Source organism: Myotis myotis, unplaced genomic scaffold (genome assembly GCF_014108235.1).
Source record: "Myotis myotis isolate mMyoMyo1 unplaced genomic scaffold, mMyoMyo1.p scaffold_m19_p_3, whole genome shotgun sequence".
In the NCBI taxonomy this organism is placed as follows: Eukaryota; Metazoa; Chordata; class Mammalia; order Chiroptera; family Vespertilionidae; genus Myotis; species Myotis myotis.
Genome location: NW_023416335.1, coordinates 191,914,939 through 191,942,569, shown reverse-complemented (window position 1 = coordinate 191,942,569; position 27,631 = coordinate 191,914,939). Strand labels below are relative to the sequence as shown.

The 27,631-nt window shown below is 41.4% G+C and overlaps 1 protein-coding gene and 1 pseudogene across 4 annotated transcripts; one reads left to right on the top strand and one right to left on the bottom strand.

The window, feature by feature from the left end:
* Window positions 1-1,020: 1,020 nt before the first annotated feature.
* LOC118650740 lies at window positions 1,021-1,813 on the top strand (annotated as a pseudogene).
* Window positions 1,814-12,594: 10,781 nt separating this feature from the next.
* Window positions 12,595-26,463, bottom strand: LOC118651673 (C-type lectin domain family 6 member A-like). Of its 4 annotated transcripts, none has more exons than XM_036301099.1 (6): window positions 26,301-26,462; window positions 25,543-25,635; window positions 23,989-24,090; window positions 15,517-15,668; window positions 14,128-14,243; window positions 12,595-12,750 (listed from the first exon to the last, which is right to left on the bottom strand). In XM_036301099.1, exons 1-6 carry the CDS (start codon window positions 26,332-26,334, stop codon window positions 12,606-12,608), a joined length of 642 nt encoding a protein of 213 aa, XP_036156992.1. In that variant the 5' UTR covers window positions 26,335-26,462; the 3' UTR covers window positions 12,595-12,605. The 4 variants fall into 4 exon arrangements, with proteins under 4 accessions (XP_036156992.1, XP_036156993.1, XP_036156995.1 ...); XM_036301100.1 differs by having other exon boundaries at window positions 26,307-26,462; XM_036301102.1 differs by lacking the exon at window positions 23,989-24,090 and having other exon boundaries at window positions 26,307-26,463.
* Between the last annotated feature and the right edge of the window lie 1,168 nt (window positions 26,464-27,631).

Genomic DNA, 27,631 nt, shown 5'->3' with positions numbered 1-27,631 from the left:
AAATGGGCAAAGGACCTAAATAGTCACTTTTCAAAAGAGGACATTCAGAAAGCCAAGAGACATATGAAAACATGCTCAAAGTCACTAATCATCCTAGAGATGCAAATCAAAACAACAATGAGGTACCATCTCACACCTGTCAGAATGGCTATCATCAACAAATCAACAAATGACTGCCGGAAGCCGGTCCATCCTTGCTGCTTGACACAGTCGCTGCGGGAAGAAACATCTGCACAGCATGTTTCAAGGGACCTGGCGTATATGGCATACTGTTCTTAATACGTTTGCTCACCTTCTTGGCGCTATGTGTTTTAACCAAGGTCACCTCTCCGAGAAAGGTTGTTTCCCCAGGTAGGGATTTCCCCTGAAGTTAGGGAGGGAATAAAACCCCTTAACTAAATGCCAGGTGGGTAGTTAATCACTTTAACTATGAACAATCACCCTTAAGCTACTTAATCTTTACTCCCTGAAATGGAGATAAGAAATGCCTTAACCTTTGGAATAGAAATTAACAGGATTAAAATCAACTGGTATAAATACAGATGTAACAAGACAATAAATAAACAGAACCTGGCTGGAGAACCTAGACCAGGGGTGGGCAAACTTTTTGCCACAATGGGTTCTTAAACTGGACGGGAGGGCCGGAACAAAAGCATGCATGGAGTGTTTGTGTGAACTAATATAAATTCAAAGTAAAATCATTACATAAAAGGGTACGGTTTTTTTTGTTTGTTTGTTTGTTTGTTTTAGTTTTATTCATTTCAAACGGGCCGTAGTTTGCCCATGGCTGACCTAGACAGAACTTGGCTGGAGAACCTGACTGGAGAACCTGGCTGGGCTGCTGATCAACTGAACGCTGTCTCTGTGGCATTTCTTCTTCGCTGACTCCGTCCACACCTTTGGGAACCCCTGGACCTGCTGGGGTTGGACCCCAACAACACAGCGCAGCGGCTTGGCCTAGCAGGGGAGGGTCCTTACGAGGCCAGCATGACCTGGTGACCCCGGCTTGCTTCAGCCACCATGCCGCACTCTTTCCTCGTCAGGAAGTCTGCCTGCTCCCGCTGGAGGCCCAACTACAGCGAGCTGCACAACTCTTCTCCAGAGTTCACCTTCCAGCAGCCCTACGACCAGGCCCACCTGCTGGCGGCCATCCCACCTGCTGAGGTCCTCAACCCCATGGCCTCACTGCCCAAGCTCATCTGGGACTCTCCTGGCACCACAAGCCCAGCCGGTTGGCTGGGCCTCCCTTCTACCCCGGGAGATCCCCAAGGTTGTTGAGCTGACCTTGCTGTCAGACGAGGGCAGTGGGAAAAGCTCCCAGCCTCCCAGCCCACCCTTGCCAGCCCTGTCCTCCTCCTCCTCCACCTCAGCCTCTTCCCTGGAGGCCGACGGTTATGCTGCCTTCCCGGGCTTGGGCCCATTGCCCAAGCAGCTGTCTGGGCTCTCAGGGGCCAAGGACCCCCAGTCTCGCAAGGCCTTCAACTGCAAATACTGCAACAAGGAATACGTTGGCCTGGGTGCCCTCAAGATGCACATCCGAAGCCACACCCTGCCCTGTGTCTGTGGCACCTGTGGGAAGGCCTTCTCCAGGGCCTGGCTGCTACAGAGCCATGTCTGCACCCACACCAGGGAGAAGCCCTTCTCCTGCTCCCACTGCAACCATGCTTTTGCCGACCGCTCCAACCGGTGGGCCCACCTCCAGACCCACTCAGATGTCAAGAAGTACCAGTGCAAGACGTGCTCCCACACCTTCTCCCACAAGCCCCTGCTCCACAAACACCAAGAGTCCGGCTGCTCAGGGAGCCCCCATTGACCCCCCACCCCTGCTTCCTTGTAGCTTAACAGAACAATAGAGTAGTGACCTTGGAATGGAGATAACAAATGCCCTAACGTTTGAAATAGAATGGATAGGATTAAAATCAACTGGTATAAATACAGATGTAACAGGAGAATAAAGACAGAACCTGGCTGAAGAACCTATCAAGAGAACCTGGACAGAACCTGGCAGGAGATGCTGGACACAGAACCTGGCTGGAGAACCTAGCGAGAGAACATGGCTAGAGAACCTGGACAGAACCTGGCAACCGAACCTGGCTGGAGAACCTAGAGGAACCTGGCTAGGAGGAACCTGGCCATGATGATCACCTGAAGGCTGCCTCATGTCATTCCTTTTTCGCTGACTCCGTCCACACCTTGGGGAACCCCTGGACCTGCCGGGGCTGGACCCCAACAAATGACAAGTGCTGGAGAGGATGTGGAGAAAAAGGAACACTTGTGCACTGCTGGTGGGAATGCAGACTGGTGCAGCCACTACGGAAGACAGTATGGAGTTTCCTCAAAAAACTAAAAATGGAACTCCCATTTGACCCTGTGATCCCACTTCTAGGAATATATCCCAAGAAACCAGAACACCAATCAGAAAGGATATATGCACCCCTATGTTCATAGCAGCACAATTCACCATAGCTAAGATCTGGAAACAGCCTAAGTGCTCATCAGTAGATGAATGGATTAGAAAACTGTGGTACATCTACACAATGGAATACTATGCTGCTATAAAAAGAAAGGAACTCTTACCATTTGCAACGTCATGGATGGAACTGGAGAGCATTATGCTAAGTGAAATAAGCCAGTCAATGAAGGAAAAATACCACATGATCTCACTCATTCATGGATAATAAAGACCATTATAAACTTATGAACAATAATAGATACAGAGGCAGAGCTGCCTCAAACAGATTGTCCAACTGCAGTGGGAAGGCTGGGCAGGGTTGGGGGGCGGGAGGAAGGGGGGTAAGAGATCAACCGAAGGACTTGTATGCATGCATATAAGCATAACCAATGGACATAAGACACTGTGGCGTAGGGGAGGCCAGGGGGTTTTCAAGGGCGGGAATAAAAAAGGAGACATATGTAATACTCTTTGTAATACTTTAAGCAATAAAACAACAACAAAAAAGAAAATAATGGACTTAACATTTTATGAAACATCCAGAACATCCAACAGCAGCAGAATACACACACAGACATTTTCCAGGATAGATTATATGTTAAGTCAAAAAGCAGGTCTAAACAAATTTTAAAACATTGGAATCATATAAAGTATTTTTTCTGACTACAATGGGATGAAACTAGAAGTCAGTAACATGGGGTCAGTAAGAAAATTCATAAATGTGTGGAAACTAAACAACACATTTTTGAGCAACTAATGGATCAAAGAAGAAACCAAAAGTAAATCCAAAACTATCTTGAGAAAAACAAAAAATGAAAATACAACATACCCAAACTTATAAGATGCCTCAAAAGCAGTTCTAAAAGGGAAGTTTATAACAATATATGCCTACATTAAGAAAAAATGATCTTAACTAAACAACCTAACCTTATACCTAAGGAACTAGAACAGAACAAACTAAAAACTAAGTTAGCAAAAGAAAAAACATAATAAAGATTAGAAAAGAAGTAAAATGGAGACTAGAAAAACAAAAGAAAGATCAATGAAACTTAGAGTTGGTTTTTGGACAGGACAAATCTATCTGACGTTTAGCTGGGCTTTCCAAAAATAAAAGAGATAGATTTAATAAAAGTATTTTTAAAGGAGACATTACAACTGGTACTGTAGGAATACAAAGAATCATAAGAGACTGTTCAGAACAGTTATGCTCCAAAAATTAGATAACTTAGAAAAAATGTAGTATACCCTAAAACACACAAATTTCCAAGAGTGAATCATGAAGTAATAACAAATCCGAACAGATATTATTAGGAGCAAGGAGATTCAATCAGTAATCAAAAATCTCTCACCAAATAAAAGCCCAAGACCAAATGGCTTCACAAGTAAATTCTACTACATATTTAAGAAGAATTAATGTTAGTCCTCAAACTCTTCCTAAAAAATCGAAAAGAAACACAAACTGACTTCATGTGACCAGAATAATCCTGATACAAAAGTCAGACCTTGACACTACAATTAAAGAAAATTACAGGACAATATTCCTGATGAACATAGATACAAAAATTCTTAACAAAACACTACCAAATTCAAAAGCACGTTACAAATGCCATATACCAAGAGTAAGCAGGATTCATCCCTGGGATGCAAGAATAGTTTAACATATGCCTATCAATAAATGTGATACAACCCATTAACTGAATAAAGGAAAAAACTCTAGAAACATATGAGCCAGGTGGTCAAGAGGAGTTCCATGGACAGAAACCACAACACAGGGGTGCCAGACTTATGCACAAGTTGTTCTCCAGGATATAATGATGACTTGGAGTCAGGCAAAGGGAGAACCTCTGTGGTCTTTGGGGAGTATTTCAGTCAGTCCCTATATGTGTGTTAAATTAGATGCCTGCCCCTCAGGCTGAAGCTTTCAAAATAGGCCTCTTTCACAGAAAGATTGGGTGTTTTGTAGTCCTCGGCCTCTGTGCTGTGCCTGAGGGATTAGCCATGATGAGCCTGCTTGAGCCCCTTGAGAATCTTTCCTTGGTTCTCTATGGACTTGGGCGGGGGGAGGGGGGGGGTGTCTCATGGATGCAAGTCCTGTTGGCTTTCAAAGCTAGATAGTTTAGTTTAGGGGCCCATTTCTCAGGTGCGGGACTAATAAATTGTGGTGCCAGCTGTGAGGTTCAAGCCTTTATTTGCTCAGGGATAAACTAGGACCCTTCCAATGTGGGTTGCCATGCCTGGGTGGGGTTTATGGCAAGATTGTGGCTCTGCCTCTCCTTCTCATATTAATATAAGTTTTTCCTCATTCACCTTGTGTGGAGGAGTTGCTTAACGAATTTTGGGGCTTCTTTTAAAGAACATTGTCCTGTATGTAGGTGTAAATTCAGTGTGTCAGTTGGAGAAAGTGAGTTAGGATTTTCCTGCATCACCATCTTGAACCACAGTATATGTTTTTCTGATCCTTTCAATTGCTCATGTTTGAGTGATTTTTCTAATTTCAGCTTTTCCTACCTATTAATGTGCTCTGTTCTCTATTTTAGTACTATAATCATCTAACTTCACACATCTCTCACTTGTTTACTTACTTTATAGATCATCACTCTTGGTATCAACATCAATTCCTAATCTTCTATTCTCGGTTTTACTTCTACTCTCCTATCTGGAACTAAAAAGAAAATAAGTTCTCATTTCCACTTTGTGGTTATTCTTTTTGAAATACTGCGTTTGCGCTCTCATAGTGAGACATACTAGGAACCTCTTATGTCTGTTTCTCTGAAGTTTTTATCCAAGAAACGGGATTTATTCAGAGAAGTTAGACTTTTGTCACTCTGAAAGTCTAGAAAATGTTGTGTAAAATTCACTTCAAAAGAAGTAGTATTGTTAAAGATTAAAGTTCCCAAAGATTTAAAAGCTTTTTCCTTTATATGGAGAATAAAACAAGCAAATGTACACTCAAAAATAAAAGAATGTTAAGGACTTCTCCAAATATGTTAAAATTATTTGCTTGGTATTTCACATGAAGTTACTCTGTTCAATTACTATGTCAGTTTATGCAAATAAAAAGCATGTAGATGACATAAAGTAATTCGTTTATATGCCTTCAAAATATGAACAATTATTCACCTTTATTGATATTTCATATATATAGATATATAATATCTATATATAATTGATTTTTTACAGAAAGGAAGGGAGAGGGATAGGGAGTTAGAAACATCGATGAGAGAGAAACATCAATCAGTTGCCTCCTGCACACCCCCTACTGGGGATGTGCCCGCAACCAAGGTACATGCCCTTGACCGGAATCGAACCTGGGACACTTCAAGTCTGCAGGCTGACGCTCTATCCACTGAGCCAAACTGGTTAGGACATTTATTGCTATTTCTACCCAATTTTGTTAGAGTTATTGGGGTGACATTGGTTAATATTTTATAGGTTTCAAGTATATATTTCTTTGATACATGATCTGTATATTTCATTGTGTGCCCACCACCCAAAGACAAATAATCTTCCAACACCATATATTTGACCCCCTTTACCCTTTACTACCTTTCACACAGCCTTTTCCCCTCTGGTAACCACTATACTGTTGTCTATGTCTATAAGTGTTTTTTTAGATTGGAAAAATCATCATAGTTAATATGTCCATATTACCCAAAGGAATATACAGATTTAATGCAATCCTCAGATAAAAATCCCAATGGTATTTTTTAAAGAAATAGAACAAAAACAAATCAGATGTATATGGAACCACCAACACCATGAATAGTCAAAACAATCCTGAGGGAAGAAAATAATAAAGCTGGAGGTATCACACTCCCTGACTTCAAATTATACTACAAAGTGACATAATCAAAACAGCATGGTATTGGCAGAAAAACAGACACACAGATCAATGGAACAAAACTGAGAGTCCAGAAATAAACCCTATGGGCAAATAATTTTTATTATTGACACTATTACCAATGTCCCCCATTCTCCTCCATTTGCCCCCCGCCTCCCAGCCCCTACCCTACCCCAAGTCTTCATCACATTATTGTCTGTGTCCATGGACTATGTATATATGCTCTTTGATTCATCTCTTCCAGTCCCCAACCCCCATCCTCTCTGAGATCTATCAATCTGTTCCATGTAACCATGCCTCTGGTCCTACTTAGTTCATCAGTTTATTTTGTTCATTAGATTCCACATATATGTGAGATCAAGTAATATTTGTCTTTCTCTGACTGGCTTATTTTGCTTTGCAAATCATGCTGTTGCAAAAGGTAAGAGCTTCTCTTTTTTTTATAGCTACATAGTATTGCATTGTGTAAATGTTTGCCGTAGGTTTACAGTTGTGAGTACAGAAAACACAGAGTTTATTCTTGTATTATTATGTATTAATTATTGTATTATTTTTCATACAAACAACTACAAACCTACTTTTGCACCACATTATTGTGGTCCTACTTGCAGTTCTCAAATTAAGAGTTGAACAATGGGCCTTGAAAGGAATGACTCCATCCTGTCCTTTGCCCTCCATCTGAACCATAGGCACTCCATCTTGTTCCTGTAATCTCCATTTTGTAAGAACTGCCATTTAAAATTTTTCACTAAACACAGATGGTCCTTTGTTCTGTTAATTCCAGGAAGTAACTAAACCAGATAGCCTCCCTGATAGAAGTGACTCTGCTATTTCTAGCTTCTGTAAGCATGCTTGCTCGAATAATGGGGAAAATAAGACATTTTGGGGGAGGGGTTAGCAATCTGAATCTGTGCCAATAACCTAATGCACATCCTTGTTAGCCTATAGCAGTGATGGCAAACCTATGAAATGCGTGTCAGAGGTGATATGCGAACTCATTTTTTTGGTTGATTTTTCTTTGTTAAATGGAATTTAAATATATAAAATGAATATCAAAAATATAAATCTTTGTTTTACTATGGTTGCAAATATCAAAAAATTTCTACATGTGACACGGCACCAGAGTTAAGTTAGGGTTTTTCAAAATGCTGACATGCCGAGATCAAAAGGTTCGTCATCACTGGCCTATAGTCCAGTCACTGCCCCCTCTTAATTATCGGGTCCTGCAAGCCGCTCTGCCAGTGTGGGGGTCTGGTCCATCCTTGGTTCCTCCCATGCCAGGTGACTTCTGGTTATCTGAGCTGTGCTCAAGGCTACAAGCTTTCTGCAAGATATCTGCTAAGCACCCTGCCCCCATACCAGCACATGGGGTTTTTAAGCCTTTATAAGCTTACCCCTAAGTTCATTCAGGGCTGCAAGAACTTAAGAGATCCAAGTCCTCCTGTGGCTGCCAGCTTTTGAAATAAAGATTCCAAATTCGGCTCTCTGATTACAGCATTTTCTGTTTTGCTTGCTGAATTTCTGGTATAACAGAGTGAAGCTTAACATCTCTATAAAACATGTTTACTAGATTGGGTATTCCTCTTCTGTGAAATGCTTTTTAAATATTTTGCCCAATTTTTTGTATTTCTAATTCATTTGTGACCATTGTATGTTCTTTGTATTAATACTGTGTTAGTTACAAATATTTGAAATATCTTATTTCAGTTCTACTTTTTAAATTTTGATAGTGTTTTAATGAACACAAGTACATAATTTTAGTGTAGAAGAATAAATTATTTCCTTTCTTGGTACACATATTTTGCATCTTTTTAAAGAAATTCTGCTATGGTAGCCAGCCTATAACATAGCCCTCAGTGCCCAGCTGGTGTGGCTCAGTGGTTGAGCATTGACCTATGAACCAAGAGGTTGCAGTTTGATTCTTGGTCAGGGCACATGCCTGACTTGCTGGCTTGATCCTGAGCAGTAGGGGGGGGGGGGGGGGGGGGACGCAGAAGACAGTTGATCAATGATTTTTCTCTCATTGTTTGTTTGTTTGTTTTAAATTATTTTAAAACTAGAGGCCCGGTGCAAAAAATTTGTGCATTCGGGGGTTGGGGGGTCCCTCAGCCTGGCCTGTGCCCTCTCGCAGTCTGGGACTCTTTGGGGGATGACCACCTACTGGCTTAGGCCTGCTCCCCAGGGGATTGGGCCTAAGCTGGTAATCAGACATCCCTCTGGCAGCCCTCGGGGGATGTCCACTTGCCAATGGGGAGCAAATCTAAGCTGCAGTCGGACATCCTTAGCGCTGCTGAGTAGGTAGGAGAGGCTCCCACCACCATCACTGTACTGGCAGCCATCAGCCTGGCTTGTGGCTAAGCAGAGCTCCCCTGTGGGAGTGCAGTGACCACTAGGGGACAACTCCTGCATTGAGCGTCTTCCCTCTAGTGGTCAGTGTGTGTCATAGTGACCAGTCATTCCCAGTCATTCTGCTGTTAGGGTCAGTTTTCATATTACCCTTTTATTATATAGGATAGAGGCTTGGTGAATGGGTGGGGGATGGCTGGTTTGCCCTGAAGGGTGTCCCGGATCAGGGTGGGGGTCCCGCTTGGGTGCCTGGCCAGCCTGGGTGAGGGACTGAGGGCTGTTTCCAGGCTGGCTGGCGACTGAAGCTCCCAGCCTCTCTTTTTTCTTTCTTTTTTTATTCTGGGATTTATTTACCTTCTATAATTGAAACTTTGTTGCTTTCGGAGTTCAGAGTCGGGCCGCAGTAGGTGGGGAACCTTGGTTTCCTCCATCACTGGAGCAAGCAAGCCTCCTGCTCACTTCAGCTGTTTGGCTGCCGGCCGCCATCTTGGTTGGGTTAATTTGCATATCTCGCTGATTAGCCAATGGGAGGTGTAGCGAATGTACAGTAAATTACCATGTTTGTCTATTATTAGATAGGATTAAATCTTTATTGTTCAAATTATTACAGTTGTTCCTCTTTTTTCCCCCCATAGCTCCCCTTCACCCGGTTCCCACCACACCCTCTGCCCTTACCCCCCCCCCCCACTGTCCTCATCCATAGGTGTACGATTTTTGTCCAGTCTCTTCCCGCCCCCCCCCCACACCCTTATACCCCCCAAGAATAGTCAGTCCATTCCATTTCTATGCTCCTGATTCTATTATATTCACCAGTTTATTCTGTTCATCAGATTATTTATTCACTTAATTTTTTAGATTCACTTGTTGATAGATGTGTATTTGTTGTTCATAAGTTGTATCTTTACCTTTTTCTTCTTCTTCTTCCTCCTCTCAAAGGACACCTTTCAGCATTTCGTATAATACTGGTTAAAAAGCTTTTCCTTATCTGTGAAGCTCTTTATCTGACCTTCAATAATAAATGATAGCTTTGCTGGATAAAGTAATCTTGGTTGTAGGTTCTTGCTATTCATCACTTTGAATATTTCTTGCCACTCCCTTCTGGCCTGCATAGTTTCTGTTGAGAAATCAGCTGACAGTCATATGAGTACTCCCTTGTAGGTAACTGACTGTCTTTCTCTTGCTGCTTTTAAGATTCTCTCTTTGTCTTTTGCTCTTGGCATTTTAATTATGATGTGTCTTGGTGTGGTCCTCTTTGGATTCCTCTTGTTTGGGGTTCTCTGTGCTTCCTGGACTTGAAAGTCTATTTCTTTCACCAGGTAGGGGAAGTTTTCTGTCATTATTTCTTCAAATAGGTTTTCAATATCTTGCTCTCTCTCTTCTTCTGGCACTCCTATAATTCGGATGTTGGTGTGCTTGAAGCTGTCCCAGAGACTCCTTACACTATCTTCGTATTTTCGGATTCTTTTTTCATTTTGCTTTTCTGGTTGGGTGTTTTTGCTTCTTCATATTTCAAATCTTTGACTTGATTCTTGCGATCCTCTAGTTTGCTGTTGGAACTCTGTATAATATTCTTTATTTCAGTCAGTGTATGCTTAATTTCTAGTTGGTCCTTTTTCATATCCTCGAGGGTCTCACTAGATTTCTTGAGGGTCTCACTAAATTTATCAGCAGTTTCTAGAAAATTCTTGAAAAACCTTATAACTGTGGTTTTGAACTCTATATCCAGTAGTTTGCTTTTCTCCATTTCTGTCATTTGTGATCTGTTTCTTTGTCTGCGTATTTTGGCTGCTTCCCTGTGTTGATAGAGTAGTTTTGTGTGCTAGGTGTCCTATAGGGCCCAGTGGCTCAGCCTCCCCAATTACCTGAGGTGGACACTCTTGGTGCACCCCTTTGTGGGCTTTGTGCACAGTCTTGTTGTAGTTAAGCCTTGATTGTTGTAGGTATCACTGCGAAGAATTGACCTCCAGACCAATTGGCTGTGAGAATCAGCTGTGTCTACAGTGAGAGAACTTCTGTACTGGAGACACCCTTATGGAGCAAGACTTACTTCAGTGGGGCTTTGGTCCTCACTGAGTCTGGCCCCTGAGTGTGTCCCTTTTGGATCTGAGAAGTTGCAATCTGGATGGTCCCACTCTGACCACTGCGTACACTGGCACTTGGATCTCTAAGGAGGTGCTAATTTAGCCTCTGCCTGAGGCTACCCAGCAGACGCTATGGAGAGATCTGCAGAGTCCTTTTCTTTGTTTGGGGTTTGGAGGTGCCCCGATGAGGCCCAGCTGTGAAGCAATACAAGCTGCTGTGGGGCCTTGGGCCTTCCTTTGGATGTTCTGGGTCTCTCTGACCCAGCTGTAGTTTGTTAGGTAATTTTCAGATAGCAGAGGGCCAAGCCTTTCATATGCAAAAGCCTCTCCCCACAGCTTGGGTGGGGCGGGACCTCAGGGAATCAACAGGGCGAGTGAACAGCTATGGCTGATCCTCAGACCTACCCTAAGAGGCCCCGCGTCTCAGTGTCCCGGTAATCGCTGCAAACACCTCTGAGAGAAAGCCGCCCTCTATTTCCAACCAATGCCAGACAGTCCAGTTTCTCCCCATATGAGTCTGGGTCCCAAGAGACCCGCCCGGAACTGGGGTTCAGAGCAGTCAGGAGCTTGAGACTCCCTCCCAATTGAAAAAGACAACCGTGTCCTCAGTTGCCTGCCCTTTCCGCGTGTGCCTCCATATCTCTGCACTTTACTTCCGCAGCTCCTCTGAGTCTCAGTGTGCTTTTCTCCTCCCTTCTAGTTGTAGAATTTCCACTCAGCCAGCCTTCCTGTGGTTCTGGATGATGTCCGTTTTGTCTTTTAGTTGTATTTTTGAAGTGGTTGTGCGAGGCAGCAATTTCTGGTGTTTACCTATACTGCCATCTTGGTTTCTCTCTCTCGTTGATGCTTGTAACTCTCTCTCCCTCTCTCTCTTCCTCTCTTAAATCAATAAAAATAAAATAAAATAAAATAAAATAAAATAAAATAAAATAAAAGTCTAAAAAAAAAAAAAAGGATAGCCCTCAGTGATTTTCATCTTGAGCTTGTCATGCCTTTGGGTAATCCACTTCTGTACTATATCAGTTTGGTCTATGTGACCAATGGACTGCACCAGAAGTTAAAGTGTTTGACTTCTGAGGCCAGATCATAAAAGTGCTACTTTCACTTGCTCTCTTGGAGTACTTCCTCTGCGGAAAGCCAAGCATCATCTCGTGAGAACACTCAAGAAACCCTATGGAGAGTTCCCTATGGTGAGGATGGGAGGCCTTCTCACAAAAACCAGTACCAAGTTGCCAGCCATGTGAGTAAGACATCGAGGAAGTAGACCCTTCAGCTCTTGCCAGGCTTCCACATGATGGCAGTCACAGTTACTTATTTGACCAAAAGAATTTCTCTATAGAGTTTTGAGGAAAGTCCTTCTTAATTTTTAATAGTTACCTCATTATGAGTCTTTGGATAGACAAAATAGTACCATCTCTTGCCCAAGGAATGTATGTGAAAAGAAGTATGAAGAAAGTAAAGAATGCATAACAAATTTTTTAAAATGGAAGAGTTCACCCTATTATTAGTGGAAAAGAAGAAACTATAAAAGGGATGACTAAAGAAAGTAAGACATCTGGATATTTCCATAAACCTCTATGACAGCAGTTCTCAACCTGTGGGTCGCGACCCTTTTGGCGGTCGAATGACCCTTTCACAGGGGTCACCTAAGACCATCCTGCATATCAGATATTTACACTATGATTCATAACGGTAGCAACATTACAGTCATGAAGTAGCAAGGAAAATAATTTTATGGTTGTGTCACAACATGAGGAACTGTATTTAAAGTGCCAGAAGGTTGAGAACCACTGCTCTATGATAAGAATTACACATAAATTACAAGAGGAAATTATCATTTTAAGATAGGTCTCCATTTTAAATGTGACAATGAATAAAGTTCTACTCATAGATAAAGTTTATTCATCTCACATATTGAATTTCTTTTAGAATCACAGAAAACATCATTCCAGCCCCATCCTCTAGGATTCCAGAAAACTACTGAAGCACATTCCTCTGCAGAAAAACTGGGCTCACCCTCGTGCCATGATCTAAAGAGAAACAAAGGATAAAAACACGTCAGTGAATGCACAGTGATTAATTAAAAAGAATATAGAGTTGGGGTTTGAAGAGAATGGGGTTCAGGGTGAAATAACACTCCAATGATTGCTCTCCTCTTCTCATACTGCCCTCTTCAAAACCCCCAAGTGTAAACACACACTTTTATAATTGCTTCTCTAACATTTCCCTGGCAAATTTTTATGTAATAGAGTAAACTTGACCTTGTTCCTAAAATCTAATCTTCACTTTTTTCTCTATAAAGAGCCCTTATCCTGATCTGGGTTGTTAAACAATTCGTGTCTTGGTAGCATAATGAAGAGGTTGCCTCCTTAATTTGTGTACTCTTATCACCTTCCTAAATACCTATTCTCATGGAGCTTGAGTCTGGTCATAAGAAGTTACCCTGCCTACAAGGAATGCAATCTGTAGTAAGGGTGACAAGGTTTGGATGGGGGTGGGAGGGTAGGACTTTGTTTTTGGAATTAAGAGACATGGTTTTCTCCTGACTCATTTTGATCTTAAGCAAATAATTTATTCTCTTCAGGTATTTGATTCTTCACCTATAAAAATAGGAATCATAGTCAGGTCCCCAAATAGCTTATAAAAGTATGTGAACATCACATGCAATAATGTATAATTAAATTCTGTATTTATTTCAAAGCCACAAATAAATAGTATTATTATATAATCATCCTCCTAGAATTGAACACAGTTCTCACACATGTATTTTAAGTCTTATTAATTGAAGTAAAGTGTAATTGAAGTGTCTGCACGAGTTTAGAGGCAGCAAATGGTAATGAATAAGAGACCCATCTTTGGAGTTAGACATGGAGTTGCGGCCCTCTTTCTCATCTTACTTCTTATTGACTTCAGGGAAGTTAATTCACTTTTCATCAGTAAAATGAGTTCTAAAAAAGTTTTCATAAAGTTTAAGTGTGACAATATATGCATTTAATAATTGTGCATGTAAGAACTTAATAATTGTTAGAATCTGTTATCATCAATATAATTATCAGTATTAGCATTAACAGTCACTGCCAACAAAATTGCCCTACATTTTTATGCCTTACTTCCTTCAGTCATCCCTCTTATAGTTTCTTCTTTTCCACTAATAATAGGGTGAACTCTTCCATTTTTAAAAATTTGTTATGCATTCTTTACTTTTTTCATACTTCTTTTTACATACATTCCTTGGGCAAGAGATGGTACTATTTTGTCTATCCAAAGACTCATAATGAGGTAACTATTGAAAATTAAAATTAGGTACTATTTTGTTTCTCTCCTCCTCTAAGTAGTAATTCTCTAGTAGTTAATTACTTTGTTATATAAACAAAGCCCATGGTTCATTAATGTGAGTCTGTACTCACCTGACATTTTCCGTGTAAGGTGTCTGATCAATCCATTGCCAATTGCCATTCCCTTGTAGATCTGAGAGTCCCAGAAAATAAGAAAGTGATTCATTCAGCTGCTGAACAATGAAATTCTGCATAAAGAAAAAGAAGCCATAGACTGAAATTCCCAAATTGAATAGAGTAAGAGTTCTTTAGAGCTCTAAAGAGAAAATAAAATGCCAGCTGTGAGGAACAGTGTCAAGACAGCTCATTGGACAACAGAACAGGCCCCAAACATCAATATCATTACAAGAAGGAGGGAGTTATAACTCATGAATTTCCATCGCAAATTTATTTTTTCTTCACCAAGTGGCAGAATTCTTTTAAAATGCATGTCAATTTTTGCACTTTCAACCATTTTTAAAATTGTATATGTTCAGATGTATTCTAGCGTATTTCTCATTGTTTATCAATGAAATTGCATTTGAGTTATCAAAATTCAAATTTGTTTCTCTCTTCCCCTAAGTAGTAATTCTCTAGTAATTAATTACTTTTAAAAGTTAAACATAAAGGAGTGTTTATTATATTTATAACAGTAGTGATGACTTCTTAAAAAAACGATTAGTCTCATTTTTCCATCTGGGCCTCGTATCACCTTTTTAATCTATCAGAATTGTTTTCTGGTTGAGATAAAGTGCAATTAATTTTGAATTCAGTTTTTTAAATCTTTCTTTATTGTTGAAAGTATTACAGATGTCCCCTTTTTTCCCCCATTGACTCCCCTCCTCCCCACCTTCACCTCCTCCCCAGGTCTTCACCAGCACTATTGTGTGTGTCCATGGGTTATGCAAATATGCATATAAATTCTTTGGTTAATCTCTCCCGCTCCCCCTCCTTCCCTCTGAGAATCATCAGTCTGTTGCATGCTTCCTTATCTCTAGATCTATTTTCTTTGTCAGTTTATTTTGTTCATTAGATTCCATTTATAAGTGAGATTGTGTGATATTTGTCTTTCTCTGACTGGCTTATTTCAGTTAGCATAATACTCTCCAGGTCCCTCCATGCTGTCTCAAAGGGTAAGAGATCCTTCTTTTTTACAGCTGCATAGTATACCATGGTATATATGACACCATGTAAATGTACACAGCTTTTTTACCTACTCATCTACTGATGGGCACTTGGGCTGTTTCAGATCTTAGCTATTGTAAATTGCACTTCTATGAACATAGAGGTGCACAAATTCGTTCTGATTGGTGTTTCAAGTTTCTTAGGATATATTCCTAGAATTGTAGAGATCTTTTTACAACAATGTTAATATAGTTAATTATTGAACTGTACACTTTAAAACAGCTAAGATGATAAATTTTATTTTTAATTAAATTTACTTTATTTAAATGAAAATGAAAAATAAAAAAACAAAAGTACCTGCTCTGCTTTTGTGTTGAGTACCACCAAATGAGCCCCCATCCGAACACAGTTCTGCTCACTCTTAGACCAAAAATTACCTTCTTTAGAAATGAAGTAGCAGCTGGAACCAAAAGATTTCCAAGTACTTGGGCAACATCCCCAGACTTTTTCTATGTTGAATGAAATAGAAGAGTGAGTGCAAGATGAGACAAATAAGATCAAAGAGGTAAATTCCATATATGTGAAATCTGAGGTTGTTTTCTAGAGATGGGCTTCTTAAGTCATGTATTTATTGTTCCCTAAATTATATAATTTGGGGCCATAGGGCTGCTTTTAAATAAACATTTTTTCACATTAAGTCCTCAGTATTTACCAAGGTTTACCTACAGAATTTATCTGGAATTTTTGCCAAAAAATCACTATAAAATTTTTTCTGTTCTTTATATCCCTTATACATTAGATGCACCAAGTTCTATCATGGTTACAAATTACTAATAAAGGTGTATCTCAAATGCCAATTCTACTTAATAATCTTGGGCAAGCCACAAGTCTCAAGTCTCAAGTTTTTAAAATGGAAATGATAATTATTCACAGGGTGATTATGAAAATTAGAATTATGCCTTACTCGAATTCTGACTCCACCATTTATTATGTATGCCTTTGGGCAAATTATATAACCTCCTTGAGCTTTAGTTATTTTGTCTTTAAAGTGTAAATAAAAACAGTCAGTACCAAACCCAAAGGGAAACTTAATCACATAATATGTGCAAAGCACTTTAAAAGATGCTTAACATTTTCTAACTCTCTGTCCCTCTCCCTTCCTCTCTGTAAAAAAATCAATAAAATATAAAAGATTCTTAACATTGAATAATTGCTCATAAATATTGCCTATTACTAATTTTTACACAGCATCAAACTTATGAGTTTTAAAAATTATCACTTCTCTCTCCTTTCCCCTTATAAACACCAATTTGCCATTATCCTAGAATTAAAAATTTCTAGCTAACCAATACAGATCCACTGACATGTTTTGATCATATATGTATATTTACATGTTTATATACAATTTTAGCACATATATATGTATACCTGAATAATAGGTTGTTTTGATTTGTTGAATTTTAAATCTCTTTAAAAGTATAATATATGTGGTCTTCTTGGCTTCATTTTTTAATTCCACATTGCTAAGATTCATTCATGTTGTTATATATAGCTCTATGTTATTCATTTTAAATATTATTGCATTAAAATTTGCATATTAAATGATGAGAAACAATCTATAGAATTATTCTTCCTTTTATAATATTATAATATGAATAAAATAAACAGACCATATCTATATCATTTTACTATTAGCCACTTTTGGAAATTTATCTTAATTATGCTTTCTGTTCATTATTAAATACTAGAGGCCCGGTGCACAAAATTCGTGCGTGGGTGGGGTCCCTAGGCCTGGACAGTGATCAGGGCCAATCAGGTTCCCTGCCTCTCCACCTCCTCTTTCCCTCGCTACCTGTGTCTGCCACCATCAACCCCCGGGGCCCAGCCCTCATTGAGTGATCGGGAACTGCCGGCTGGGGGGAGGGGCCAACAGCCACCGAGGCAAGTGGGCAGTGGGCTGATAGGTGCCTGCCAGCTGGGGGGAGGGAAGGGGCGGAGGGACCCAGGAGGTTGGCTGCCGGCCCCAAGGAGGGAGCTGGCCCTCGGCCCCCCTGGGAAAGGGGCCACATCAGCTGCCACCCACCCCAGGTTCTCCAGCCCAGTTCAGGGGCCTGCCAGCCGATGGGAGGGACTGGGAGGTTTGCTGGCAGGCTCCTGCATTGAGCATCTGCCTCCTGGTGGTCAGTGCACATCATAGCAACCAGTAGTTTCATTGTTAATAGTCGCTTATGCTCTTATATATATAGATTGTTTTTCATAATACTCCTTAAAGTATGTATTAACAATATGTTAATTTAACATGTCTAATTAAGCGGACTGTTTTGATGGTGAGAATTGGCTGTATCAGTTATGTATGGAAGCATTTTACATATGTTAAATATACTAAATCTCCAGCTCCAAGGTTGACAAAATTATTTAAAGCTGTGATGAAAAGAAGCATTTGTCAAAAAGATATATGGGCATTAATAATGTTGTATTTTTCCAATTGTGCTTTGTAATTATAAAAAGAAGTGTACTTACTTAATAGTCATTTGATAACACATATTCTTTTTGGTGTAATTCTCAGAAATTGAGAAAGTGAATCACTATTGACTGAGAAGAATACAAACCTTTTGTAAATTATTCTATTTATTATCTACACTAATAAAATTGAAACATGCAAATTGATGTCACTCTGCTATGCCCACCAGCCAATCAGAAAGACTATGCAAATTAACCCAACAAAGATGGTGGTTAATTTGCATACACAGGCGCAGAGCGAAGACTGAAGGCTCCGGCTGGAGTGAAGACTGAAGAGGCTTGGCTTCTCCACTGCAGTTGCCTTGCTGTGGCTACAGCAGAGAAGCCAAGCCTTGAGGCCAAGCCGCTGTGGCCAGACCAAAGGCCTAGGTCTTGGGTCCCAGAGGAAAACCAGTGCCAGCAGCCAGGGGAAGGAAGGCCTATTGTGCAAAACTTCGTGCACTGGTCTTCTAGTTCTTTATATTTAACAACATTGAAAAATTACCTAATCAAATTCTCAGTGAACAGATTATTATAAATAATTTTTGATACTAGATCACTATATGTTTTTAGCAAAAAACTATGCCCTAGCCGGTTTGGCTCACTGGATAGAGCGTCAGCCTTGGGACTGAAGGGTCTCGGGTTCGATTCCAGTCAAAGGCATGTACCTTGGTTGCAGGCACATCCTCAGTAGGGGGTGTGCAAGAGGAAGCTGATTGATGCTTCTCTCTCATCGATGTTTCTAACTCTCTATCCCTCTCCCTTCCTCTCTGTAAAAAATCAATAAAATATATTTTTTAAAAAGAACACTAAAAAAATTGGGTGCCATTCTAACCGAACACTTTCTATTCTATCAATTTATTTAGATAAGTAAGATTTATCATATTGTGTCACTAAAATGAAAAATAACAAAGGAGTTGATGTTGAATTCTACCTCACTCTAGTAGTAATATTATTCAATAGTAAGTATAACTGATTGCATTTTTTAAAGTCCATGTGTCTCCTTAAAATACTAGAGGCCCAGTGCACAAAATTCATGTATGGGTATGCCGGGAGCCGGTCCATGGGTTCTTAGGCCTGGCTGGCAATCAGGGCTGATCAAGGCCTTCTGGGTGCTGGCTAGGGCCTCCTCCCTTCCCTGGCTGCTCGCTGCCACCCGGGCCTTCCTTCATTCTATGCCACCCCCTGGTGGTCAGCACACGTCATAGTGAGTGATAGAACTCTCAGTCTCCTGGTTGAACTCCCACAGGGACACTTTGCCTATTAGCCTTTTATATATATACTAGAGGCCCGGGTGCACAAAAATTTGTGCACCCGGGGGGGAGGGGGGTCCCTCAGCCCGGCCTGTGCCCTTTGGCAGTCTGGGACTCCTCAGGGGATGACCACCTGCTGGCTTAGGCCCGCTCTCTGGGGGATTGGGCCTAAGAGGGCAATAAGACATCCCTCTGACAGCCCAGCAGCCCTCAGGGGATGTCCACTTGCCAGCAGGAAGCAGGCCTAAACTGCAGTCTGACATCCTTAGCGCTGCTGAGGAAGCAGGGGAGGCTCCCACCACCACCGCTGTACTGGCAGCCATCAGCCTGGCTTGTGGCTGAGCAGAGCTCCTCCAATGTGAGAGCGGCCTGACCACCAGAGGGCAGCGCCTACATTGAGCGTCTGCCCCCTGGTGGTCAGTGTGTGTCATAGTGACCAGTCATTCCCAGTCCTTCTGCTGTTAGGGTCAGTTTGCATATTACCCTTTTACTATATAGGATAGAGGCCTGGTGCACGGGTGGGAGCCGGCTGGTTTGCCCTGAAGGGTGTCCTGGATCAGGGTGGGGGTCCCGCTTGGGTTCCTGGCCAGCCTGGATGAGGGGATGATGGCTGTTTGCAGCTGGTCGCACCCCCTTCAGGGTGGGGGTCCCGCTTGGGTGCCTGGCCAGCCTGGGTGAGGGGATGATGGCTGTTTGCAGCTGGTCGCACCCCCTTCAGGATGGGGGTACCCACTGGGGTGCCTGGCCAGTCTGGGTGAGGGGCTGAGGGCCGTTTTCAGGCTGGCGGGTGACTGAAGCTCCCAACCTCTTCTTTTTTTCTTTTTTTTTTATTCTGGGATTTATTTACCTTCTATGGCTGTCACTGGAGCTGAGAGCCAGCTTTAGCTCTGAGGCTCAGCTCCAGCTCTGAGACCTTGGCTGCTGAAAGCAGGTATCTGGGTTTGTTTGGCTTCTATAATTGAAACACTGTTGCAACTCCAGCTCTGAGGCCCGGCTGGCTGAAAGCAGGTTTCTGGGGTTTGTTTAGCTTCTATAATTGCAACATTGTCTCTTAGAGTGCAGCTCAGAGGCCGGCAGCAGCAGGCGGGGAACCTTGGCTTCCTCCATCGCTGGAGCAAGCAAGCCTCCTATTCGCTTCACATGCCTAGCTGCCGGCCACCATCTTGGTTGGCAGTTAATTTGCATATTGCCCTGATTAGCCAATGGGAAGCATGTCGGAGGTATGGTTAATTACCATGTTTGTCTATTATTAGATAGGACTACAGCAGTGATGGCGAACCTATGACACGCGTGTTAGAGGTGATACGCGAACTCATTTTTTTGGTTGATTTTTCTTTGTTAAATGCATTTAAATATATAAAATAAATATCAAAAATATAAGTCTTTGTTTTACTATGGTTGCAAATATCAAAAAATTTCTATATGTGACACAGCACCAGAGTTAAGTTAGGTTTTTTCAAAATGCTGACACACCAAGCTCAAAAGGTTTGCCATCACTGTACTAGAGGCCCAATGCACAAAATTCATGCATGGGGGGGGGTCCCCTCATCCCAGCCTGAACCCTCTCTAATCCGCGACCCCTTGGAAGATGTCTGACTGCCAGTTTAAGCCCGATCCCCGGGATCGGGCCTAAACCGGCAGTCAGACATCCCTCTCAGAATCCTGGACCACTGGCTCCTAATTGCTCACCTGCCTGCTTGCCTGGTTTCCCCTAACTGGCCTGTCCCTGTTGGCCTGAGTGCCCCACACTGCCTCTGTGGCCAGTCTGGTCACCCCCAACTGCCCCCCAGCCAGCCTAGTCGCCCCTCACTGCCCCCGCCTGCCAGCCTAATTGCCCCCAACTGCCCCCCTGCCACCTGGTTGCCCCCAACTGCACCCCCTGCCAACCTGGTAGCCCCTAACTGCCCCCCCACGCTGGCATTGTTGCCCCTAATTGCACCCCCACCAGCCTGGTCGCCCCACACAACCTGCTGTTCAGTCATTTGGTCGCCCCTCACTAACCCCCCTGCCAGTCTGGTCATAGGCAGCCATCTTGTGAGGGCGTGATGATCAATTTGCCCATTACCTCTTTATTATATAGGGCTAGAGGTCCGGTGCACAAAATTCGTGCACTTGGGGAGGGGGGTCCCCCAGCTTGGCTTGTGCCCTGTCACAGTGCAGGAGCCCCACAATTGATCGCTCCAAAGAGGTAGGCCCTGCCCACCCATCTGGGGCTCCTTGATGGATTGCCCCAAAGACGTAGGCCGGAGCCGGGGATCCTGCCTCCTCCATGCTGCACGGATCCAGGAGGTGGGACCCCCAGGACTCCCAGGCAGGCCTCCCCACATGGAGCTGGGACCCCCAGGCAAGCCTCACTGTGCGGAGCTGGGGAACCCCCAGGCAAGCCTCACTGCATGGAGCCGGGGGACTCCCAGGCAGGCCTTGCCGGACCTCAGGCGGGCCTCGCCGAGTGGAGGTGGGACTCCCAGACAGGCTCTGTGCCGAGCACGCAGCATCAAGCCCAGCCCTGTACGCAGCCATCTTCGAATGGCATGAGGGCATCACGGCATGATGACCACCTAAGCTTTTATTAGTAAGGATAGACTAGAGGCTTAGTGCATGAAATTTGTGCACGAGGGCATCCCTCAGCCTGGCCTGCACCCTCTAGCTATCTGGGACCCCTCAGGGGATGTCCAACTCTCGCAATCTAGGAATGCTGGCTCCTAACCACTCGCCTGCCTGCCTGCTGGATAGCCCCTAACCACTCTGCCTGCCTGCTTCATTGCTCCTAATCCCTTTGCCTGCCAGATCATCCCTAACCACTCGCCTGCCTGATTGCCCCTAATCACTCTGCCTGCCTGATCACCCCTAACCACTCTGCCTGCCTGCCTGATAGCCTCTAACTGCTCACCTGTCTGCCTAATCACCCTAACTGCTCACCTGCTTGCCTGATCGCCCTTAACTGCCTCTGCTTCGGCCCCCGCTGCTGTGGCTTCATCCAGAAGGCTGTCCGGAAGGACATCCAGAATTATGTCCAGAAGATCATTTGGCTGTCTGGTCTAATTAGCATATTACACTTTTATTATTATAGATGGGCTTCTAATAGTTTTATGTTATCAGTAATAATTTATAAAAATATATAATAAATATGTAATGTTTTGAATATATATTCTGATGATAATTATAATAAATCCATCCAGAAGAAGTTTTATAACAAGCTTAATGTTCCATAGGAAATAAAACTATTAGAGATGTTCTTATTTACATATCTTGGCAGACAGGAAAGTGCTGTGTAAATGTTAGTCTAAAGGGGGAAAGAATGATGTAATACCCAGGACTGTTAAATAATACATGCATTTCTTCTTTTTTAATATTCATGATGGGAGTGGAGGTAGCAATTTGTAATGGTATGTAGACACCAAAGATACATTTTAAAAACATGTTTAGCAGTTTTATTTTTAAATGTTGATATTTACAAAGTTCCAGAAATTATAGCTTTACTTCTAATACATGATAAAAAAAAAGTTAGATTTCAGATTAAATAAGGGGATGCATAGTTTTTCAATATATTTCTGGGGTTTTGACAAGCATGCTTCAACATGTCCCAGCCCTCAGATGGGGGCCGAGTGGAAAACAAATAGGAAAAGATACATGTGGACCTCGATTATTTTTTTACCTTTAATGAATATGGAAAATTTTTGTTTGGACTTTTAACTTTTTATTGTAATAATAATGTGAAAGGATGTTCTTAAAATCTGAGCACTTTTATTTGCTGACGTGGTAGCATACAAGATAATTTTACATATAAGCTTATCTGTAACTTGACTTATTTGTATGAAACAGCTTGAAAGGTTATAAGAGGGAGTAAATTTTGCAGTTTCTTATGCCAGATGGATGTGGGGTTAATTTAATGAATACCCATCTTTGTCTCATTCATTTCAGAGCATGCTGAAAGCAAAGGCTAAAGTACCCATTGCTGCTTCCAGGAGGTAGTCTTTAAAACTCCAGCTGCTGATAGAGGAGTGCCTCAAGTTGTTGAGAGGAAAACAATATTGATGTAATTATGTTCTTCTCCCCAGAAGTGCCAGCTCCACAATCGACAGAAAACAAAAACAAAAACCCTCAATGGGGCAAGAAAAGCCTACGTGAGAGAGCAAAGAAAACTGTTCCTCGCCGCCCCACGTACCGTATTTCTAGCAAACACTTAAAAAGGAAAAATCCCAACATCTCATAAAAATAGAAAGACACTAAGTCCTCTCTCTCTTTAGTTCTCAGAGATTTTTCCCATAAAGGCAAAGGAGTGCATACTAAGAATCTGACATCTATTGGTATTTCTTCACTTGGAAGGAATAAGGCCATAAAAACCACTACGAACATGCATTTTGCCTGTCTTTGGCCTTTCTCACTAGACATAGTGCAAGGCGGACCGTGATTTTGAATTCAACCCTCTTAACGGTCCACATACGAAGGTGCCAGCACCACATTTTAAAGTGAGGGCAACCTCGTCCTGAGCCATGTTTCACCAACCGAACTGAGCAGTAATAAAGCTGACACTTGGAATTAAGATGGGTGTTATTAACTAGGAGCCTTAGATAACAAAAATAAATTTTATCCAAGTGATAAGGGTAAGGATAACTTTAAACCAAAACTTTTATGAAGAATTTCCAGGGTTGGCTTGAGCAAATTGCATGGTGTATGATAATAACACTTATTGATCTCAAGAAGTCTGGACAAGGGCAAATCTAGAGCCTGATAGGAGCATGTAAGTTTAGAGAAATCCTTTAAAAAAAATTTTTTTTATTGATTTCAGAGAGGAAGGGGGAAGGAGGAAAAGGAATAGAAACATCAATTAGTTACCTCCTGCACATGCCCCAACCAGGGCTCAGGCCAGGGAGGAGCCAGTAACAGAGGTACATGCCCTTGACCTGAACTGAACCAGGACATTTCAGTCTACAGGCCGACTCTCTGTCCACTGAGCCAAACCAGGTAGGGTGTGATATCCATTTTTTAAAAATAGAATAAACCAATCTTGAGCTCACCCCTGACCTCTCTTTCTCTGAGAAAAGAGAAAGTCTGGTTAAGAATTGCAACACCTTACCTGTCACCCTTGTCCCTTCATTGAAGCAGGTTAGACTTGGATGATATGTATGTAATTCAGACAGCCTTTTGACAGTTTTTGTATATGTAATATGATACGTCGCTGTGGAGGAAGAGGGAGGATTAGTATCCACCGATTCTTTTGCTACAAAACCTTGTGCTCTATAAATCTGTGCCAAGCAGGCTTTCTTCCAACTGTAACCATTTCCTTCTCTCTTCTATTCAAACTCAATAAAGGCTGTGTTCAATTACTGCTTGCCTCTATTCATTTGTTTGTGTATAAGCCTGTACTTTTTTGTTGTTGCTCTTTCCCCATTGAAATTTAAGTTCTATATCCTAGGACAGAGATTCTATTTCTACATATATTAATCGCAAACACCTAGAATAGAGACTGTCAAAAATAATCCATACCTATCCGTTGATCTACTGACTGACTGCTTCTTCTTAATTTTCATAATCATGAAGCAAGAATGCAGATTATTTTTACATTTTCTAAAAGTTCTGACTGTTAGTAGCTACAGATAAACATATGAGGTAAATAGAAACCAATGGGAGCCTTTAAACATTTAGAAACATTTTAAATGTCTCAAATAAACATTACCTTTTATGTTCAAGGGTGTGCACAGGGAGAAAGACCTGTTCTCTCTTGGGTCCTGAATTGATTCTTCACTCATTTCTGTGTTAGCCTTCTACTACTAAAGATCACTACTTTCCCACCATTCTCCTAGCCTATGCCTTGGGGTCCTTAATATCTGCTTCCTCTTGGTTAATAAAATAACTGTTCTTAAACGCTCTTCCTCTTGCACTTGACCATGAAAAATGAAACAGATTCTAACTTTTTTATAATTATTTTTATTTGTGTTTTAGTAAAGACCAAGACATTTACTTGTATCTTGAGGGAACATCAAACATGGCCCATCTGGCATATGAAATCACTTTCACTTCCTTCCAGACTATTTTATAACTATTTTTAATCGCCTTAGCAGAGAATGGAGAACAAAATTTTAGATTAGAGAGAACAAAGTGTTGAAGCTTTCTCACAAAATGTACTTGAAATATTTATTTGGAAGCAAATGGAACAGAAAAGAAATATTTTATTCCCTTACATCCTCAATATTTCATTTGAATATTTATTCTCCTTATATTAGAAAAGACTCTCACAAGAAAAATCAAAGACGCTATTCTAAAGTATTATGATTATAAAAGCAATTATAGTTGCATTCTCAATAGTGGGGGTTTGTGGGTAGAGAATATGTGATCAGTAGTGAACCACGTAGTGAAAAATGATGTCTTTGACTACAATTAACATCCAGCCATATGAGAGGTCATGATTGAGAATAAATAAAACCAGGTGAAATATATCTGGAAGCAGAATCAATTATCAAAATATGAAGAAAAGGGAGAAAAGAGAGGGAGGGAAAGGAGGAGAAAGAGGAAGAGGAGGAGGGGAAATCAACAAAAGCATTGCATTCCAATTAACAGTTGACATATTAATGGTGTATAGAACATGACAGGGAAAGAAATCACAAGAGTGTCACCTCAGTGAAGAACTTACCCACACAACTCACGATGAAACAAGCACTGAGGAATGTTATGGAAACCACAGCAACAGACCAGATCTTCACGGGGGACCACCATACTGGCCTTACTGTCAGAGAGGCAAGACAAATGCAGTTACCATGGAGCCAAGAAGCCAGAGTTCCTAAGAAACTTAGAACAATGAAGAAACTAGGTGAAGAATCTCATATTAATTAAAAACCTAAAAGAAGGAGAGAGCTTAAAAACTCCCACAGATGGTGATGGAAGGAGACTTAACTTTGGGTGGTAAACACACAATATAATATACAGATGATGTATTGTAGAATTGTATACCTGAAACTGACATAATTTTATTAACCAATGTCAACCCAATAAATTCAATAAAATGTTTAAATAAAGAAACTCTCTCAGAATAAATAACCAGGTAGTAGCTCTGAAGTCCTAAACAATTGAGGAAAAAGTCATCCTCAATCAACTGTATTTTCTACTTTCCTTTTCTTTCTTCTTAAATATTATATTCACCCATGGATTCCCCATCTTTCTCAATCCATCACTTTTGTCTCCTCCTTCTCATACCACTGTGTTAATATTTGTTTACTCATTCTAACAAGTACATCTGGCTCTGAGGAATTAGTCTTTCTTCTAACTTCTCTTGATTGCTATGGTAGTCCAATCTGTATCCCTCCAATCTGTTCATTGTCTATCTCTTCTCTCCAGGTAACTCATCATCTCATACACTTCTTTCTCTCTGGAATTAAGAAAAGGAATGCTCACCTCTACCTTGAGATTGCCCTTGTTGCACCATCATGTGGGCTCCCTGTGTTCAGAAGGCTGAGGAGCCTCTTGTGTGTCTTTTTCTCTGAAAATGTTACCCAGAGCTTTGGCTTTATTCAAATAGGTTGGAGATGAGACAAACAACTAAACACTCTGATGTGGCTAAGAGACTTCCAGTATAAAGTATGCCTCAAAAGAAGAAGTTGCGGTTTAGACTAAAAAAAAAAAAAAGAAAGAAAAGAAACTCCATCAGAATAAATAACCAAATGACTAAATAAACTTCAGTCTTTTAGTTTAGACTAAAGTTTCCAGTGATTTTAAAATATCATGAAAAATAAGAGGAAATTGAGAAACACATCTAAAACAGCTCATGAAAACTTTGACAAGAATGTTGAGATCACTTGTTCAGTTTCTGACATGAAATTTCTCCCCCTGATTCCTATTTATTCTGGCATGCAAAATAGAAAATTTTATATACCCTAAAAGAAATTTATTAAATTAATAAGGTGTATGCCTAATTAATTTAAGTGCTCCCTAGCCAATCTTTACATTGGATTTTACGTAAGGTTTAATCCATGTGTTGAACAGTGTCCTAGGAAGTGAGCAAAAGTCTGATTGAATAGATATGGTTTAAAAATATGTTAATATTTTTACTTAAAGATCCATGGACATTGTTCAGGAATGTGATTGTAAAATAGAAGGTTCTGGAATTTATCTACAAAAGTAATTAAACATTCTTAATGAATCAAGACTGGTACTGAGCAAAGATTAGTAATGTCTTTTATTTTTATTTATTGATTTGAGAGAGAGAGGGAATGAGGGACAGAGAGAGAAAGAGAGAGAGAGAGGGAGGGATCAATTTGTTGTTCCACTTACTTATGCATTCATTGGTTGATTCTTGTACGTGTCCTGACTGGGAATCGAAACCACAACTTTGGCATATTGGGACAATGCTCTAACCAACTCAGCCAGGGCTAGAGTAATCCTATGTAATAAAACCCTAATATGCAAATAGACCAAACGGCAGAATGACTGGTCTCTATGACGTGCACTGACCATCAGGGGGCAGACGGGTGGTGCCAGGCCCCCAGCCAAGGCAGGTGCCAGGGGGGGCTCCCGATCGCCCCACCTGCCAGTCACCCCACAGATGGCCCTGATCACTGGCCAGGCCTAGGGACCTTGCCCTATATATTGGGAGTAGTCTCTTAGATTTAAAAATTAAAACCTGGCAAGGCTACTCTAACATGAAAAAATAGGATGATGCAGCAATGACATGCATGAACTCTGGCTTGAACATTTTGTGCTCAGCCCTGATTCTGACACTTATAACT